Source organism: Pelophylax lessonae (genome assembly GCF_965119305.1).
Source record: "Pelophylax lessonae genome assembly, chromosome: 1".
Lineage (NCBI taxonomy): Eukaryota > Metazoa > Chordata > Amphibia > Anura > Ranidae > Pelophylax > Pelophylax lessonae.
In genome coordinates this window covers 601327204-601347760 of record NC_138768.1, presented here as the reverse complement: position 1 = coordinate 601347760, position 20557 = coordinate 601327204, and the positions used below count along the sequence as shown (strand labels likewise).

General features: G+C 48.1%; 1 protein-coding gene across 1 annotated transcript in view; it reads left to right on the top strand.

The window, feature by feature from the left end:
* Nucleotides 1–20557, top strand: part of LOC309552510 (sodium/hydrogen exchanger 9B2-like) — a 132161-nt gene extending 111604 nt beyond the window's left edge. Inside the window, exons 10-11 of the mRNA XM_082253472.1 lie at nt 8640–8776; nt 20225–20557. Coding sequence (XP_082109598.1) covers nt 8640–8776; nt 20225–20464 — 377 coding nt within the window. The 3' untranslated portion in view covers nt 20465–20557. The remainder of the gene's footprint in view (nt 1–8639; nt 8777–20224) is intronic.

Sequence of the window (20557 nt, the reverse complement as noted above, 5' to 3'; positions counted from 1 at the left end):
TTAGAAAGGCTGGATTCATCTCTTTTTCATGGTTAGTGTAGGACCCACTGATAATGGGGTATTTTGACGCAGTGGTGGGCTTGAGCACTATATGGCCATATGGTGGGACCAAATCCCCATTTTTATTTATGGATTGTCTTCAAATTTGGTAGTTTCTTTTGCATGTGTGCGCTATTCTTTTTTAATATACATGCCTCTTGGTTCATAGCTGCACCAGCTTTAGAAATACATGGGTATGCTCCCCCAAATTCTTTGCTTGTTTATTATGTATTCAGTCTGACCAGATTACCGAGGTTGAGCAACCCCACCCCACCCCCCACACACACCTGTACTCTATCAGTGTCCACTATCAAGTAGATATAGGAGGAGTCCCCTGCAGTGCATTTGCACATCTTTCCCAGCAAGGAGTTTTATCTCCAAGGGTTAGAAAGGCTGGATTCATCTCTTTTTCATGGTTAGTGTAGGACCCACTGATAATGGGTGACGTAGTGACTACTTTGACGCAGTGGTGGGCTTGAGCACTATATGGCCATATGGTGGGACCAAATCCCCATTTTTATTTATGGATTGTCTTCAAATTTTGTAGTTTCTTTTGCATGTGTGCGCTGTCCTGCGTTTTTGGCTGACGGCACCCCCGCCATCTGAGGGTGGGAGGTTTCCCGTAGATGTGAGGCACCCCACGCCAACGGGTACAGTAAGTACACTCTGTGTGGGGCCGCTGTCTGGGGCTGGCAGTCCTGTGTGTCTGTGGTATCCCCTCATGTCTGTTCGTTTTTGGGGCTCCCTTATCCCGGTCCCTGCGGGGGCTCTCTCACAGCTAGGACGCTATATGGGTTTGTGGGGGTCCCTCTCCTATGTCACTTTAGGGTGTTTTGGAGGTGCAGACACGTGCCACGACTGCTGCCGGGTTAAAAACCGCCGGTCCGCCATTTTAGGTGTGGGCAGCATGCTGGCTTCACTGTGGGCGCTTATACAGCAATGAATGTAGTGTGTTTTGGTGCCTTACGGCGCCATCTTGTGTGTGGCAATGTGTTTTTTTTCTGAGCACATGTCGGCGGCCATTTTCCCAGAGCCTCCCATTACTTTCTATGGGCAACCATTTTTCTTAAGTCTAAAGTCCTAGTTCAGCCTCTTGCGGTGACATCACTTCCTTCTTCTGTACAGAGGAGATCAATAGGCATGTGGTAACACTTGTGGGGTCTGTTTTTTGCTGTCTTTTTGTGGGAATACCTCTGGCTGTCAGCTTATTCCTGCTTGGGGGTCTGTTTGCACAGTCCTTCATAGCGGTGTACTGCGGGGGATCGCGGTGCGCTTAAAGGGCCAGTACCTAAATAAAAAAAAAAAAGAAAGGTGTTTTTTATTCTGGAGTCCCAGGACAGCAAAATTTCCCCCAGCTTGGTGGATGATTCAGGTTCCTCTGAATCTTCTGCTCTGCCTGCTTGACTGCCGCACTTGCGACTTTAGCGTCCAAAGTGGATACTAGAAAATGGCCTAGGCTATCTCTTTCTTCTGATTCTGTATCTTATATGGTTGCCGTAGGTAGCGTGCCCCTTGACTGGGTCTCGCTCTTCCCAGTCTGAGGGGGAGGCGGAGGATGCAAGGGTGGATGATTCCCCCCCTGGGACGGCCGAAGACCGCGCAGCTATGGATGCGCTGATCATTGCCATTAAGGAAACACTACATTTAGAGGATGAGCCCAATCCTCCGGGAAAACGGTCCTCTTTTGGTACCCACAGATCCCGTAAGGCGGCGCAGGTATTTCCTTGTCCCGCTGAGTTCCACGAAACTCTGAATGAACAATGGCGCAACTTGAAGCGCACTTTTGTGGTACAGAGGAAGTTTCAACTCCTCTACCCCTTTGTGTCTCCTACGGATTTGCGCTGGTGTGTGGCTCCAAAAGTGGATCACACTGTGGCCAGATTGAACAGGGCCACTCTGGTACGCACCAAGGATTCTCCGGTGTTTAGGATGGTGGCGGTTTCCATGCTGGAGCCTATTTTCGCCTCTGTTATGGTGGCTCAAGCTGTGGCGGGTTGGACCAAGGTGCTTGCCCCAGAATCCTAGGGGTAAGTTTTTCCGTGGTAAGCGGGGCCCCTCCTTTAAACCGAATCAGGGGTCCTTTCGTGCCTTCAAGGCGCAGGATAGGGCGAAACCCTTCAAGGGCCAGAGTGGCCAGAGATAGCCCTGGGCGGGCAAGCCAAAAGCCACACAGGCTGGTGCCACGGCCCAGTCCGCCACTGCCTGAAGGGGCACCCTCACCCGTTTCTGGGGTGGGGGGACGTCTGTGCGGTTTCCTCCAACCTTGGCTGCTCCGGATTCCGGACAGGTGGGTTCAGAAAATCATTTGATCAAGATCAAATTCCTTTCACGACCAGAAAACAGGTTCTTTCCCTCAAATCTTCATTTGACCCCAGGTTGATTGCAAGACCTGCATCTAGCGGTGCGGGATCTTCTCGCCCAGGGGGTGATCGTCCCGGTGCTTCATCGGGACAGATTTCGGGGTTCACTGTGCCCAGAAAGGAGGGCAAGGTGCGTCCGATCTGGACTTGAAAGCTCTGAACCGCTTTGTGCGCGTTCAAAAATACCGCATGGAATCGCTTCGCTCGGTGGTGGCCTCCCTGAGTCAGGGAGATTTCCTGGCTTCTATCGACCTAAAGGATGCGTATTTACACATCCCCATATTCGAGGGTCATCAGAGGTACCTCCGATTCGCTATCGCGGAGGAACACTATCAGTTTGTGGCGTTACCTTTCGGTCTCGCTCCGGCTCCAAGGGTGTTTACCAAAGTGCTGGCTCCTGTTCTGGGCCTATTATGGGCCCAGGGCATTGCGGTCTTGGGTTATCTGGACGATCTCCTGTTAAGATCGAGTGCCAGTCAGAGCCTGCTGCGCGATCTGTCCACTACGGTTCAGACGCTCCAAGAGTTCGGGTGCACCATCAACGTTCAGAAGTCGACCTTGTCTCCTTCGGTTCGTCTCCCATATTTGGGAATGGTCTTGGACTCCGCCCAAGCGAAGGTGTTTCTGCCGGAGGACAAGCTCCGGACCCTGCAGAGCGAGGTCAGGTCCCTCAGGGACAACGAGTCCTCGTCGCTGAGGACCTGTATGCGGTCCCTGGGATTGATGGTGTCACCCTTCGAGGCGATACCGTTTGCACAGTTTCACACGCGGTCTCTCCAAGCGGAGATACTGGCCAGATGGGACAGGCTCCCTCAGTCCTTGGACCTGAGGGTGTCTCTGAGTCACCAAACCAGGGTGGATCTTCTGTGGTGGCTTCGGTCCCCGGCCGTTGCGGAGGGGAAATCCTTCCGGCCGTTGCTGTGGACGGTGATTACCACGGATGCCAGCCTGTCGGGCTGGGGTGGCGTCCTGGGCAACCTGTCTGCCCAGGGCACTTGGTCGGTGGAGGAACCCTCCCTACCGATAAACATCTTGGAATTGAGAGCGATCAGGCTGTGCCTGCTCCATTGGTCGGATCGTCTTCAGGTCCACCCTGTACGGGTGCGGACAGACAATGCCACTGCGGTGGCTTACATCAATCACCAAGGGGGCACCAGGAGTGCCCGGACGGGTCAGGAAGTGACCAGGATTCTGTCTTTGGCCGAGACTCATGTCCCGTCGATTTCGGCAGTTCACATTCTGGGTGTGGAGAACTGGCAGGCCGATTATCTGAGCCATCAGACCCTGGACCAGGGGGAATGGTCCATGCACCCGGAGGTTTTTCAAATGCTGTGTGCGAAATGGGGATCCCCAGATGTGGATCTGTTCGCGTCCCGGCTAAACAACAAGGTGGGAAGGTTCGTGGCAAGAACGCGCGATCCTCTGGCAGACGCCTCGGATGCGCTGGTGGTGCCTTGGCACCGGTATCGTCTGATGTATGCCTTTCCCCCGATTCAGTTGTTGTCCAGGTTCCTGCGCAGGTTGGTCTCGGAACCGAAGTTGGTGATTCTGGTAGCCCCGGACTGGCCACACCGGTCCTGGTACGCGGACATCATTCAACTAGCCGTCGAGCCTCCATGGCGGCTACCATTACGAGACGATCTACTGTCTCAGGGACTGATCTTCCATCCTGCTTTACAGTCGCTGGCTTTAACGGCATGGCTGTTGAAAGCCAGGTCCTGAGAGATCGGGGTCTCTCTTCTGCGGTCATTCCTACCTTACTCAAGGCTAGGAAAGCCTCGTCTGGTAAGATCTATTACCGTACCTGGAAGGCTTATTTTGCCTGGTGTGAATCCAGGGGCTTCCCTCCTCGTTCCTACTCAGTGGCAAGGGTGTTAGCCTTCCTACAAACTGGTGTGGACAAGTGCCTGGCGTTGTCCATGGTTAAGGGCCAGTTGTCTGCACTGGCCGTCCTTTTCCAGCGCCCATTGGCGTCTAACTCTTTTATTCGCACCTTTATTCAAGGTGTGCGTCACTTGGCCCCTCCTCGGAGGGCGGCCCTACCTCCTTGGGACTTGAACTTGGTTCTGTCCGTTTTGCAACGTTCTCCCTTTTGAAAACATCCGGGAGATTTCTTTGCCTCTGCTGTCGGTTTTCTAGAAGCGATCACTTCTGCATGCAGAGTGTCGGAGTTGGTGGCCTTGTCCTGCCGCTCCCCTTACCTGGTGGTTCATAGGGATACGGTGGTCTTGCGACCTAACCAGTCTTTTCTTCCAAAGGTGGTTTCTGATTTCCACCTTAATGAGGACATTGTTTTGCCTTCGCTTTGTGCGAATCCTAAACATCCTAAGGAGTTTGCCTTACATTCCTTGGATGTTGTCCGGGCGATCAGGGTTTACCTGTCGTCCACTGAATCCTTTTGGAAGTGGGATTCTCTTTTTGTCCTTCCTGAGGGACCTCGGAAGGGTATGGCTGCGTCTGCGGCGACCATTTCAAAATGGATCAGACAGACTATTGTACAGGCCTATTCAATTAAGGAACGGGCACCGCCCTTCCCTGTCAAGGCGCACTCTACCAGAGCGGTGAGTGCATCCTGGGCCTTCCGGCATCAGGCCTCAGTGGCCCAGGTGTGCAAGGCTGCGACTTGGTCGTCAGTGCACACCTTTTCCAAATTTTACAAACTTGATGTTCTGGCATCGGCAGATGCCTCCTTTGGCCACAAAGATCTGTGTGCGGCAGTGCCTAGTTTTGCAGGGCCCTGGCTGTTGGTGTTGTTTTTCCCCTTTGTTTATTTGCTTTCCTGGGTTGCTGCTCCAGTTGAGCTTTTCTGTTGCCCGGGGGTTACCTTTCTACTCACGTAAGGTTCCTTTCTCTGCGGTGGGTGCTGCGTTGTCTTTTCTGACGGTTGCGTTTCCCACCTCTCATGTCTACACTGCTTTGGGACATCCCATTGGTGAAGACTGAATGAGTGGGCGGCGACTGTCAGAGGACGTAAGAGAAAACTTAATTTTTGTAAAATCTTAACGTAAAATTCCTTTCTCTGAGTCCTCTGACAGTCGCCGTCCCCACCCCTCTATTTGGGGTTCTTTGGACTTTAACTGCTTGCTACCAAACTGAATTGGGATGGCTGATAGCAGGAGGGTATTGGACCAGTGGGACAGCCCCCATAGGTGTGTCTATGTAAATTACTTTGTTTTTAACAAGTCTTATGCCTAGCTTGCTCCTATGGATAAGAGGTCAATACCCATTGGTGAAGACTGAATGAGTGGGCGGCGACTGTCAGAGGACAAAAATTCATTTTTTTCTGGTCAGTGTTTTTTTTTACAGTCACCAGTCAGTGTCCCTAATCACCGCCACACCAGTTACATGATAACGCTGTACTGCACTAGTGACAGAATGGGGGGAAATAATAGTGAGAAAATTTTATTTTTTTATTTCTTCATTTTCCAAATAATTGTGACAAAAAATTACAAAAAAAACTCACCATGCCTCTTACTAAATACTTTGGACTGTCTACTTTCCAAAAAAAGGGGGTATTTGTACTGTCCCGGCATTTTCGGGTCTCAAGAAATGAGATGTGTCAGTACATCAGGATTGATCAATTTTCAGATGTATATGCCATAGTTTGTGGACTCTAACTTTCTTACAGATTAAATATTATACATTAATTTGGGTTATTTTTACCAACGAAATATAGCAGAAAACATTTTGACATTTATGAAAAAAGATTATTTATTTGCAAAATTTTATTAAATTTTTTTTTTTAAATTCTCAGTATTTTTGAGTTTATTTAGCAAAAAATAAAAAGCCCAGTGGTGATTAGATACCACCAAAAGAGAGCTTCTATTTGTTTAAAAAAATAATAAAAATTTCTTATGGGTACAGTGCTGCATGATCGGGCAATTGTCATTCAAAGTTTGACAGTGCTAAAATCTGATAGTTGGCCTGAGCAGGAAGGAGGTAAAAGTGTATTGAAGTAGTTCACCACTTGCCGACCAGCCGCCATACTTATACAACGGCAGGTTGGCTCGGTCCCGTGAAAAAACGTACCTGTACATCGTTTTGCTGGACAGCTAGTGGGAGCCACAGGGGGAGCCATTCAGCAGGTCCGTCGGGCACCCGCGATTGCTCCCCGTGGAACAGTCTGTCGATGTAAACACAGCAGACCGCTGTTCATGCAGTAATGAACATAGGGATCCTGTGTTCCTCCTATTTAGGAACACAGCTCTCTGTGTTCATCCAGCAAGCCCATCCCCCACATAGTTACAAAGCACCCCCTAGGGACAAAATTTACCCTTTGAGCACCCCTGGTGTTAACCCCTTCCCTACCAATGTCATTAGTACAGTAACCATGCATATTGTTAGCACTGATTACTGTAGTAATGTCACTGGTCCCCCCAAAAGTGTCAAAAATGCCACAGTCCTGATAAAAATCGCTAGGGATGCACCGAAATGAAAATTTTGGACCGAAACCGAAAATGCAGGATGCCCTTGGCCGAAAACCGAAACCGAAAATGACTTTTTCCCCCAAAAAATGTTTTAAAATGGATAGAAGAGGGGCATACACCAAAAACAGGCAGCGACGTACACCTGTCGCTGCCACCCTGTCACAGTATATGTACTGTGATGGGTTGGCAATAGGTTAATTTAATTACCAATGGTATTTGTATTATGCAGCATGAGGGGGTTAATGTATTGTCACTGCAGGTCACTCATCTATTAGTGACCGACCAGGCAGGTAATTAACCCCTTTGTGCTGCATTAGTGCAACCAGTGTTAATTAACACTGATACTGGTTGCACTAATGCAGCACAAAGGGGTTAATTACCTGCCTGGTCGGTCACTAATAGATGAGTGACCTGCATTGACAATACATTAACCCCCTCATGCTGCATAATACTAATATCATTGGTAAGCTGCCTCAGCTCCCCCTCATCTCCCCCCACTGCCTCAGCGTCCTGCATTCAAAAGTCCCGCCTCTGGCCGGCGGCACCGCCTCTCAGTGACGTCCCTACTACGATCTGTGCATTATGAATGGACATACCAGGTCGGGGGGCGGGGCGAGCGGCCGCTATAGAGAGAACTAATGTGATTCTTCCCTGTCAGCTCAGCACGTCTATGTGTGAATGAGAACAGAACTGAGCTGACACCGGGGGCGGGGGGGGGGGGCGGGCGGAGCGGCCGCTATTAGCTGTAACTATGTGAGAGCTTCTCTTCCTTGTCAGCGGAGATACATGCCTGTCAGTGAAGAGAAGCTCTCACATAGTTACAGCTAATAGCGGCCGCTCCGACCGCCCCCCCCCCCGCCCCCGGTGTCAGCTCAGTTCTGTTCTCATTCACACATAGACGTGCTGAGCTGACAGGAAGGATCACATTAGTTCTCTCTATAGCGGCCGCTCGCCCCGCCCCCCGACCTGGTATGTCCATTCATAATGCACAGATTGTAAAAGGGACGTCACTGAGAGGCGGATGGCCGGCCAGAGGCGGGACTTTTAAAACCTGCCCTGCGCTGCGCCCTCCTCCTTCCCCACGGCGGCCATATTTTATTTTCGGCACTGTTAACCCATTATCGGCCGAAATGAGAGAGGGTCATTTTCGGCCGATAATTTCGGTGGCCGAAATTTCGGTGCATCCCTAAAAATCGCTGATCGCCGCCATTACTAGTAAAAAAAATAAAATAAACAGAAATGACATGAATCTTTCCTCTAGTTTGTAGGCGCGATAGCTTTTGTGCAAACCAATCAATATACACTTATTGGGATTTTTTTTTTCTTTTTTACTAAAAATAGCAGAATACATATTGGCCTAAAATGATGAAAAAATTAGATTTTTTTTTTTCTTTAGGGAATGTTTTATAGCAGAAAGTAAAAAAAGATATTTTTTTTTTTTTTTCAGTTATCGCTTTTATTTTATTATTAATAGCGCAGAAAGTAGAAATCGCTGAGGTGATCAAATACCACAAAAATAAAGCTGTATTTGTGGGGGAAAAAAAGGATATCAATTTTATTTGGGTACAGCGTCGCACGACAGCACAATTGTTAGTTAAAGTAACAGTGCCGTATCGCCAAAAAATTGCCTGGTTATACCTTCCGGTCCAGAAGTGGTTAATGATCACTTTTGAGCTGCATTTGCCCATTAGACAGGTTACACCCATGTGTGTGTGTATACTGTACTACGTGTGTGTATATTGTATGTGTATGTGTACACCTGTATATGTTTTCCCTTGTAAAAAGCCTAACAGTTTCCCATTAATTCTTTTAGCATTGTGTATTGCTACACTTGGAATTGCATTAATAGTGCGGATATGCTTCACATTCTTGATGGTGTCCTGGGCAGGATTTCAACTGAAGGAAAAAATATTTATTTCTTTAGCATGGATGCCAAAAGCTACTGTTCAGGTATGGTCACAAAATAGTCCACAAATTATTTTTTATAGTTACTCTGTAGGTACAGCTAGCATTGAAAAGAAGTCCACAGTGATACAATGAAGTACCGTAGTTGTACATTTAATTTCCAACTATCAACTGGAACTGTCAATCATAGAGAACTGCACCTGAATTGAAAGGAGGGAAGCTGATGCCCCCTAGATGCACAGGTCCAGGACAGAGAGTACATCTTTAGCTCTTTACCCATTACTGTTATATGTTACTCTTTGGGCATCTATCAGCAGACTTATCTTTTTAACTGTGTAATCTCTAGAATATAGTGCATTTCAAACTTGTGATTGGATATCTCAAGCCACTTTGAAGCAGCTAAGCAAAAAATCCCTTTATACCGATACCTTTTAGTCTATGGATGATTTTCAAGATTCAGAAGTAAAATCGTGTGTTAGTAAAAAAAAACATTGGTGCCTTAGTAACTATAATGGTGTGCTTTTTTGTTTTAGTTTTTTCTCTGACACTCTTCCAGACCTTTCTAATTTTGTAAACCTATTAAGGGTAATTCAGTTGTCCTTTTTCATAAAGAGAGGCTGTCACCTTGCCCCATTCAGGATAAGGGGAGAAAGTATTTGCATTGGTTAAAAACTACCCCCCCCCCCCCTGCTCACCTTGCCATAGCTCCCTCGCCACAGACAGCACCGAAATCTCTGGTGACTGTGGTGAGGTCATTTCCTTGGTTAGGTGATTAGTAATTGGCTGTTAAAGCTGAGCACTGTCATAGGAAGGGGGTCACATGTTCCCCTATACTCTAAAGCAGGGGTGGGGAACCTACGGCCCGCTGGCTGTATGCGGCCCCCGAAGTCATCTGATCCGGCCCCCTGTACTAGGGTGACCAGATGTCCCTGACTGAGGACACTGTCCCCGCTTTGCATGGCCGATCCTGGGCAGGAGGTGTGACTTCGTATGAGAGCGCCTGCGCTGGGTAAGGAGAAGAACCCTGCTCTTTGTAATCAGGAGGAGCTCTAATTCCCGGGCACTAATCACTCTGCATTAAGGGGGGCACTAATCACTCTGCATTAAGGGGGGCACTAATCACTCTGCATTAAGGGGGGCACTAATCACTCTGCATTAAGGGGACACTAATCACTCTGCAATAAGTGGGGCACTAATCACTCTGCATTAAGTGGGGCACTAATCACTCTGCATTAAGGGGGGCACTAATCACCCTGCATTAAGGGGGGTACTAATCACTCTGCATTGATGGGGGCACTAATCACTCTGCATTGATGGGGGCACTAATCACTCTGCATTGATGGGGGCACTAATCACTCTGCATTGATGGGGGCACTAATCACTCTGCATTGATGGGGGCACTTATCACTCTGCATTGATGGGGGCACTTATCACTCTGCATTAAGGGGGGCACTAATCACTCTCCATTAAGGGGGGCACTAATCACTCTGCATTAAGGGGGGCACTAATCACTCTGCATTAAGGGGACACTAATCACTTTGCATTAAGGGGGGCACTAATCACTCTGCATTAAGGGGGGCACTAATCACTCTGCATTAAGGGGGGCACTAATCACTCTGCATTAAGGGGGCACTAATCACTCTCCATTAAGGGGGGCACTAATCACTCTGCATTAAGGGGGGCACTAATCACTCTGCATTAAGGGGACACTAATCACTCTGCATTAAGGGGGGCACTAATCACTCTGCATTAAGGGGGGCACTAATCACTCTGCATTAAGGGGGCACTAATCACTCTGCATTAAGGGGGCACTAATCACTCTGCATTAAGGGGGGCACTAATCACTCTGCATCAAGGGGGCAGTAATATCCAGCAGTACCAGCTAGAGCCAGCAATACCCACAGCAGAACCAGCAGTACCCACAGCAGTACCAGCCAGAGCCAGCAGTACCCACAATTGAATCAGCAGTACCCACATCAGTACCAGCCAGAGTCAGCAGCACCCACAGCAGTACCAGCCAGCAGTACATACAGCACTGTTCCAGCCAGTAGTACCCACAGCAATATTAGACAACAGTACCCACAGCAGTATAAGCCAGCAGTACCACCCTGAGCCAGCAGTACCCGCCAGCAGTACCAGCCTGAGCCAGCAGTACCAGCCAGCAGTACAAACCGCACAGTACCAGCCTGAGTCAGCAGTACCCACAGCAGTACCAGCCTGACCCAGGAGTACCCACAGCATTACCCACCAGCAGTACCAACCAGCTGTACCCACCAGCAGTTCTTTTCCTAACTTACCACCACAAAGAGTCGACTGCGTTCCAGACTGACCGACGCAAACCTGGAAAACCAGTTGCCAGTAGCAAAATCATCATTACCAGCTAACATCACACACCTCACCAAAGAGAAGCAGTTGCAGTCATCACATTAGGAGTGAGTTAATTAAATGTTTGACCAAATATAATAGGCACATTTTTAAGTTGATAATTTTGTACGGCCCCCGAATGATTTTATAAATACCCAAATGGCCCTTGGCGGAAAAAAGTTTCCCCATCCCTGCTCTAAAGCAATAATTTTCAACTAGGGTTCCTCCAGAGCTGGTCAGGGGTTCCTTAAGCTGTAGCTGATTGACCACCGGTCCATTGTCACTTAACACAATCTGCAACATGACAGCAATGATCTTTGTAGCTGTCTGTGGAGGGGGGGGGGGCATTCTTTCAAGGGACCACCAATGTAAGAGACATTCTTCCCACTGATCCTGATTGAATAATTTTAGCTTGAGTTCACTGAAACCTGAAAACTTTATAATATTGGGGGACTTTTGAATTTAACACATGGTCATTTACAAAACACGGATAAAGTGAATCTGCTTTATGTTTCTGTACCACTTTATGTATATTTACAGTATACATGGTTTTTAAAACTGAAGTTTAATCTGCTTATAGTTTTGCCTTCCATGGTTCCTCCACCCCATCTTCCCCTTGCTCTTATGAACAGGCTATTTAAATTATTAAACAAATAAACTTTCTATTGCATACCTTGTTTTAAACCCATCAATGTTGTGTTTGTGTACTTGTGCATCGTCTATGCAAAGCAGACAGATTATGGCTGGTGTGAGGGGGCCAGCCAGCAGGGTGCTGTACATAGCTTCTTGAAAATATCACAGCATACAATTATGCAAATGTAAAAATTCATTGATGGGGTGGATGTCAGTCTGGAGTAGTAAATTTTACCAAGCAGACTGTACTTGTATGCTGACCACCCTAGCTAAGGTTCACTTTGAATGCTGAGCCTCTACAGTTGAAAACTGAAATTCAATAAATAAAAGGGGTGGGCCTGGGACGACAATATTTGCGCAGCAGTTTTTCAAATACAACATTTTTGAAAAAAAAATGTAATGCATTTTAGTGAACATAAGCACAATAACCCAATGTTTTTGTTAAATAGATACCAAACATGCCTTGCTTTGAAATTGCACACACCATGGAACGGCGACAAACTGCAATACAATAAATTATTCATAGGCAATGCTTTATAAGCCATTTTAAAAATTTAGAATTGCACAGGAGATCAGGCAATAGAATTAGTGCTCTCGCTCTGTGTTTAGGACCTACGCGCGTGTTCGCATTTGCACTGGGGGGGGGGGGGGGGTCAGGGGCGGTTGCATTTTTTTTTTTTTTTTACATTGTCCCTTTTATGTTATTTTTTTTTTATTTATTTATCAACTCTATTGCTATCACAAGGGATAAACAACATCCCGCGTGATCGCATGGACTTTAACAGGTCCTATTTATGGAGAGATTTGTGGTCTGAGAAACTTAGATCAGTTTGATTGGCTGCTGTACAAGCTAGTAACGGCTTGTAAATAAACTTAAACCGGAAGTGACCAAATTATTAATATTATACAGGATTTATAAAGCCCCAGCAAGTTGCGCAGCGCTTTACAACATAAGGGTAGACCGTACAGTTACAAAACAATTTGAATACAGGAGGAATCAGAGGGCCTTGCTTGTTAGAGCTTACAATCTATGAAGAAGGGGCAAGTGATACAAAAGGTAATGGCTGTGGGGGATGAACTGATGAAAAAAATAAAAGTACAGTTGTTAGATGGGGGTAGGACAGGCTTCTCTGAAGAGATTTGTTTTCAGGGATCGTCTATAAGCAAACAGAGTAGGGGATATTCAGACAGACTGGGGTAGGGCGTTCTATAGGATGGGAGAGGCTCGGGAAAAGTCCTGGAGGCAAGCATGGGAGGAGGTGACGAGGGAGCTACAAAGCAGGAGGTCTTGGGAGGTTAGTAACGTAGCTTGGGGCAGATTTTTGGATGGCTTTAGTCATTTAGACTTAGTTGTTTGTATGTTGAATTTTTAGTTTGTTGGGTAAGTGGAAGCAAGTGGAGGGATTGACAGAGAGGAGTAGCAGACACTGAACGCTTCGTAAGGTGGATGAGTTTGCAGCAGCATTCATTATGGACTGAAGGGGGATAGCCTATGTAAAGGTAATTCAGTGGGGAGGGAGTTGCAGTAATCAAGACAAGAGACGAACAGGGAGTGGATTAGGAGCTTTGTGGTGTTATTGGTTAGGAAGGGGCGTATTCTGGAGGAGGTTGAGGCGGCAGTATTTGAACAGTGATTTGATGTGAGGCTGAAAGGTTAGTTCAGAGTCCAGGATTACACCTAGAATCTTGGCATGCGGGGGATGGGTTGATAGTTGTGCCATTCGTTTTGACAAGGAAATCGGGGGAAGAGGCACGTGGGGGAGAAAATATATTTTGACCTTGGTTTTAGATGGATTGAATTTCAGGAAGTGGTATGACATCCAGGCTGATATGTCTGTTAGTAAATGAGTGCTATGTGAGGAGACTGAATAAGTGAGCTGAGGGGGACAGAGAGAAATTTAGGTGTCGTCAGCATAGAGATGGTATTAGAAGCCATCAGTTGACCCAGAGAGGAGGGGTAGATTGAGAATAGGAGAGGTCCAAGAACAGAACCTTGGGGGACCCCAACAGAGGAAGGAAAAAAAGGTGGAGGTAGAATTGTAAGTAACACTAAAGGTGCCCTTGGATAGGTAGGATGAGAACTAGCGAAGAGTACAGTCACAGAGACCAAAGACATGGTGTTTTTTGAGGAGGAGGGGGTGGTTTACTATGTCAAAGGCAGCAGAAGTCCAGAAGTAGGAGTACAGCATCGTGTCCATTGGATTTACCAATAGCAGATCGTTAGTGAGTTTTAGGAGAGCAGTTTCTGTGGAGTGTTGAGGGCAAAATCCAGACTGAAGGGGAAATCCTTGATGCTTCCGGTTTCTGACCTAACACAGTGGAAGGAATAATGTAAGTTCATCTCACTGTGTGCAAGGAAACTCTCAGCACATAAACATCGGCCGCCCAACGAAATCCCACCATTTTGCCACAACCTATGTTGGGTGGTTGTAAAGGGGATAAACATTTTTCTGCCTGGAAATCCACTTAATAATAAGACTTTTAAAGAAAAGCCATTTCTACAGCGCTATATTGTGTGTGAATGGTTAAGACCTCATTCACATCTAAGCATTCATACAACACATGAAAAACGCCCGGTGCTAGTGAATGGTTAAGACCACATTCACATCTAAGCGTTCATACAACACGTGAAAAACGCCCGGTGCTATTCATTCATTTTTTTATTTTATTTTTTATTTTTTTTCATTCATTTCTTGGTACCCTAGACATTTCATTTGTGAAGCTCAGCACCCAAAAAGGTACATGAGCTTCTTTGCTGCTTCAAATAAATGGGCTGCCCTATGTGTGTAGTGTGAAAATGTGCGCATTCACGCGACTCAGATGTGAGTGCAGTAATATAGTGAGGCAAAATAAATAATCACTGCTTTAAATAGAATACACTAAAGATTAATGGCCTATTGCGAACACAAATTGCATGAAATTGTGAATGTGCCATGTGCAGCATTTCCAGACCTGTTTCCCCCCCTATATAGCAGGGGGCTAAATTATTTACCCTTCAAGTCTTTTATGTTACAATTAAAATGCTAAATTACTCGCTTTTAACTCTTTCAAGTTAGGAGTTTTTAGTCTCTACCCATTTTAAAAATGTACCTTTTTCTCTTACGTCCTCTGACAGTCGCTGCCCACTTATACAGTCTTCACGATTGGGTATTGGCCCTCTCCGCAGGAGCAAGCTAAGCAGTAACTTTGTTAATACAAACAAACTTTACCATATAGACACACCTACAGGGGGCCGTCCCTCTGGCCAATATCCCACAGCCAGTACCACTCTAATCCAGTTTTTTGCTGCCTAGTGTCAGGAGTAGGATAGGTTTTCCCTGCTGGGACCTAGTGTCTCCGTTTCTTTTTGCTTTCTTTCTGAAAAGTGTTTTTTCTTTTAAGAATAGCTTTTATTTTTCTCACCTGCGCTAGTTAGTCAGAATTTGGAGGACTACAAGCGTCAGCAGAGGGGGGCCTCGCACTGGTTATTATAGAACCTTATGGAGTCCCAGCCTGCCATCGAGCGTCGCAGGTTATTGGTATGCCCAGGCCTCGCAACGACATTTCCCCTGGAGACGGGGACGAGCCTGCAAAATTCCTATCTTCGCTGGGATGTCTCTACTTCGGAACGCCTGGGTGTTGCTAGCATCCTTCCTGGCTGATGGCACCCCCACTCAGGGTGGGAGGTCTCCCGTATCAGAGAGGTGCCCACGTTCTTTGGACTGGTGAGTACTACTACCCCTCTGTCCCTGGGACCATGTTGTGAGGGGGTGTTATGTGGGCCCACTCTGGGGATGGCAGTACATGTCAGTTTTCTGTAATCTCCCCCTCCTGGCAGTGGGATACGGCCCCCTGTGTTTTCCCTTCCTTGCCCCTGCGGGGGCGCTCTCGCGGTACTGACCACCATGCGGGGGTGTGTGGGGGCTTCCTATGTACCGGGGGTGCTCTGTGCAGTTCCTGGTGGGGGCCAGTGCAAGCGTTTGATGCTGCGTTTGGCGCTGTTCGCACAGCCGCGATTTTGAGTGAGGGCGCCATCTTCAGTGTGGGCAAATGTCTTTTTATGGGCAGTGGCCATTTTCTCAGTGCTTTCTCTCCATAGACTTCTATCAGGCACCATTTTTTTTGTGGCTCAGGGCTGGCTTTTGCCTCTAGGGGCGTGAGGTCACTTCCTTCTTTTACCTCAGCTTCTCGGCAGCGTGGCAAGTATAGAGACACTGTGGGGTGATTTTACTGTATTCCTGCTAGCACTCATTTTTCAGGGTGACTTTAGCTGGGGAAGGGGTCTCCATCTGTAGTGCAGTTTGCGGTTGGGGTCCGCGGGAACCGCCGTTTTAAAGGGCCAGCGTCATTATTTTTTCACTTTGCTATTATGGAGTCCCAGGATAGCAAATTCCCCACAGACCTGGTTGGTGGTTCAGGTACTCCTGAATCCGCTTCCATAGCCTCTTTATCTGCTGCACTTGCAACTTTAGCGTCAAAAGTGGATCTGCTGATGTCTGACCGAGTTGCAAAGAAACAGCCTATGCCCTCTCAGCCTTCTGACTCAGAGCCTGAATTGGTTGCCACGGACAACATCCCCCTGGGGGTCCCTGTCCTCTGTCGAATGTGGAGGAGGAGGACTTGTCCTCTGTGACAGCACGAGACCGCGCTGTGGTGGACGCACTTATCAGCTCAGTTAAGGAGACTTTAAATCTTGATAATTAGCCCCCCCTGTAGGTTAAGCGGGTTTCCTTCGGGACCAGCAATGCCCAGAAGTTGGGTCAGGTTTTTCCTTGTCCCAAGGAGTTTCACGAAATGGCGTCGCATTAAGCATACGCTGGTGGTGCCTAAGAGATTTAAGTACCGCTATCCCTTTGCAGATTCGGTTGATTCTCGCTGGGCTGTGGCTCCTAAGGTGGACCATACTGTTTCCAGACTTAATAAATCCACCTTGATGCCCATGGAAGACTCCCTGGTGTTTAAGGACCCGGCGGATAGACGGGTGGAGACGCTTTCCCGCCACATGTATTTGGTGGTGGGTTCCCTGCTGAAGCCTGTGTTCGTTTCAGTGATGGTCTCTCAGGCTATTGCAGAATGGTCCAAGGTGCTTAGGCGCACTTTGGTAGCAGAATCGGTCTCTTCGGCTGCGCTGGATATGTTGGATCAAATGGCCCAGGCCGTGATGTACCTGTGTGACGCGGCTTTGGACAAGGCTCCTTTGGTCACACGGCTGTCTGCGGTCGGGATTGCAATCTGCCGCATTATTTGGCTGAAAAGCTGGCGGCGACCACGCTTCTAAAAAGACGGTGTCTGATATCCCTTATGCGGGGAATCGTCTTTTTGGTGACACTCTGGATGAGCTGATCAAAGGGCTTACTGGGGGTAAGAGCACTCCTTTGCCCCAAGTCTCAAGGGGTAAATCTCCCAGCACCAGTCCCTCTTAAGACTAACCGGGGGTCCTTTCGTGCCTTCGGGGGACAGGAAAAAGGAAAGTCCTTCAAGGCCTCCGGCGGGCACAAGAAATCTTGGGCTGGTAAGTCCAAAACAGGTCAAGCTGGCTCGGCAACCCAGTCCACCTCTTCCTGAAGGGACGCCCTTACCCGTATCAGGGGTGGGGGGACGTCTGCGTTGTTTTCCCGAGCCCTGGTTGTCCAAGATTCAGGACAGGTGGGTTCACGAACTGATTCGTTCAGGGTACAAGATCGAGTTTCGATCTCACCCCGCAGACAGATTCTTTCCATCAAATCTCCATGTGACTCCCGATCGTTTCCGGGATCTCCAAAGGGCGGTGCAAGATCTTCTCGCCCAGGGGGCCATCGTGCCGGTTCCTCCGCGGGACAGGTTTCGAGGGTTTTACTCCAATCTGTTCACGGTGCCCAGAAAAGAGGTGCGTCCGATTTTGGACCTAAAATTGTTGAACCGTTTTGTGCGGGTACAGAAGTTCCGGATGGAATCCATCCGGTCGGTGGTGGTGTCTCTCAGTCCAGGGGACTTCATGGCAGAGATTCTTGCCAGGTGGGACAGACATCCTCAGTCTTTGGATGGGAGGATTTCTCTAAGCCACCAAGTGAGATTGGATCTTTTGTGATGGCTCCAGTCACGGACTCTGACACAAGGCAAGTCCTTCTGGCCATTATTGTGGACGGTGCTCACCACGGATGCCAGCCTGTCAGGCTGGGGTGGAGTTCTGGGCACGCTTTGTGCCCAGGGGACGTGGTTGGAGGGGGAGTCTTCCCTGCCGATAAACGTCTTGGAGCTCCGGGCGATCAAGCTCTGTTTGTTCCGTTGGTCGGCTCGACTTCAGGGTTCGAGTGCAGACGGACAATGCCACGGCGGTGGCTTACATCAATCATCAAGGGGGCACCAGGAGTGCCAAGGAAGTGGGCCGAGATTCTGTCTTGGGTCGAGTCGCATGTTCCGGCGATTTCGGCCGTCCACATTCCAGGTGTGGAGAACTGGCAGGCGGACTATGTGAGTCGCCAGACCCTGGACCAGGGAGAATGGTCCCTACACCCGGAGGTGTTTCACCTTCTGTGTGTCCAGTGGGGGTCTCCGGACGTGGATCTGTTCGCGTCCCGTCTCAACAAAAAGGTGGAAAGGTTGGTAGCTCGAATTCGCGATCCTCTGGCGGACGCCTCGGATGCGTTAGTGGTGCCTTGGCATCGGTATCAGCTGATATATGCCTTTCCCCCATTCAAATGTTGTCCAGTCTTGGTACGCGGACATCATGCAGATGGTTGTCGAGCCTCCCTGGCAGCTTCCATTAATGCCCCATACACACGTGCAGATTATCTGCAGACTTTTGTCTGCAGACTTACCTTTTCTATGTAGTGCAAGGGCCTGCCGGATTGCATACAAATTGAAAGTGTTTAGGTTTGACCTCATATTATATGGTTTTGGTAAGTCTGCAGACAAAAGTCTGCAGATAATCTGCACGTGTGTATGGGGCATTAGAGACGATCTTCTGTCTCAAGGGCCGATCTTCCATTTTGCTTTACAGTCGCTGGCTTTGATGGCGTGACTGTTGAAAGCCAAGTCTTAAGAGACAGGGGTCTCTCGTCGGTTGTCATTCCTACCTTACTGAAGGCTGGAAAAGCTTCTTCTAGGAAGATTTATCATCATACCTGGAGGGCATATTTTGTGTGAGTCGCAAGGTTTTCATCCCTGCTCCTTTTCAGTGGCGAGGGTTTTGGCTTTTCTGCAGACTGGGGTGGATCAGCACCTGGCGCTGACCATGATTAAGGGGCAGTTGTCGGCTTTGGCCATTCTTTTCCAGCGTCCCTTGGCGACTAATTCCTTGATTCGCACCTTTATTCAGGGGTGCGTCATCTGGCTCCTCTGAGGAAGGCCCCCTTGCCTCCCTGGGACCTGAACCTGGTTCTGTCCGTTTTACAATGGCCTCCTTTTGAGAACATAAGAGAGATACCTCTGCCTGTGTTGTAGCAGAAGGTTGCCTTTCTAGTGGCGGTCACATCCGCTCGCAGAGTGTCTGAGTTGGCGGCTCTGTCTTGCCGCTCCCCCTATCTGATTGTTCATAAGGATAAAGTGGTCTTGCGACCAAATCAGGCTTTCCACCTCAATGAGGATATTGTGTTGCCGTCGCTTTGTGCGAAGCCCAAGCATCCAAAGGAGTTTGCTTTGCATTCTTTGGATGTGGTCCAGGTGACCAGGGTTTACCTTTCTGCCACGGAATCTTTCAGGAAGTCGGATTGCCTGTTTGTCCTTCCTGAGGGTCCTCGGAAGGGTACAACGGCGTCTGCGGCAACCATTTCCAAATGGATCAGACAGACGATTGTGCAGGCCTATTCGATTAAGGGTTTGGGTTCCTCCTTTCCCTGTCAAGGCGCACTCTACTAGAGCCGTTAGTGCGTCCTGGGCTTTTCGCCATCAGGTGTCGGTGGCTCAGGTGTGCAAAGCAGCGACCTGGTCGTCTGTACACACCTTTTCTACGTTTTACAAACTTGATGTGTTGGCATCCTTTGGATGCTTATTTTGGCCGCAAGGTTTTGAGTGTGGCAGTGGTCTAAAGAGACATGCTATTTTTTTCTGTCTCTTCGTCATGGGATTTATTTTCTTGTTCCTGGGTTAGCTTCTGTTGAGCTTTGGTTGCCCCGTTGGTTCAGTACAGTTTTTTCTCTGACCTGGGTGCTGCGTTGCCTATTTGAAGGTTGCGTCTTCCCACCCCTCACATCTGCACTGCTTTGGGACGTCCCAATCCTGAAGACTGTATAAGTGGGCGGCGACTGTCAGTCCCCCTCTCTTTGGGGTTGACGGTTTTTCATGGACTGCTTGCTACAAAACTGGATTAGAGTGGTACTGGCTGTGGGATATTGGCCAGAGGGACGGCCCCCTATAGGTGTGTCTATATGTTAAATTTTGTTTGTATTAACAAAGTTACTGCCTAGCTTGCTCCTGCGGAGAGGGCCAATACCCAATTGTGAAGACTGTATAAGTGGGCGGTGACTGTCAGAGGACTCAAAGAAAAGAATTTTATGGTAAGATCTAACAAAAATTCTATTTTTTATGTCTTTTATTTAGGCTGCTATTGGATCAGTTGCTTTGGATATGGCAAGAAGCATTGGAAACCAAGAATTCGAAGGTTATGGCATGGATGTGCTAACTGTAGCTTTTCTAGCAATTCTAATCACAGCACCCATAGGAGCATTAATTATTGGGCTAACAGGACCCAGAATGTTGCAGAAATTAGAAATCACAAAAACAAACGTAGAAGAAACGGCAGAGGCTGAAATCAGGATAGAAATATCTAGCCAACTTTAAAACTGTATTCTGCTCCATGCTGACCACAGGGCATTTTAGAAAATTTGTATTTTTTTATAATCAATTCTGCCATTCACCATACAAGATTTTATT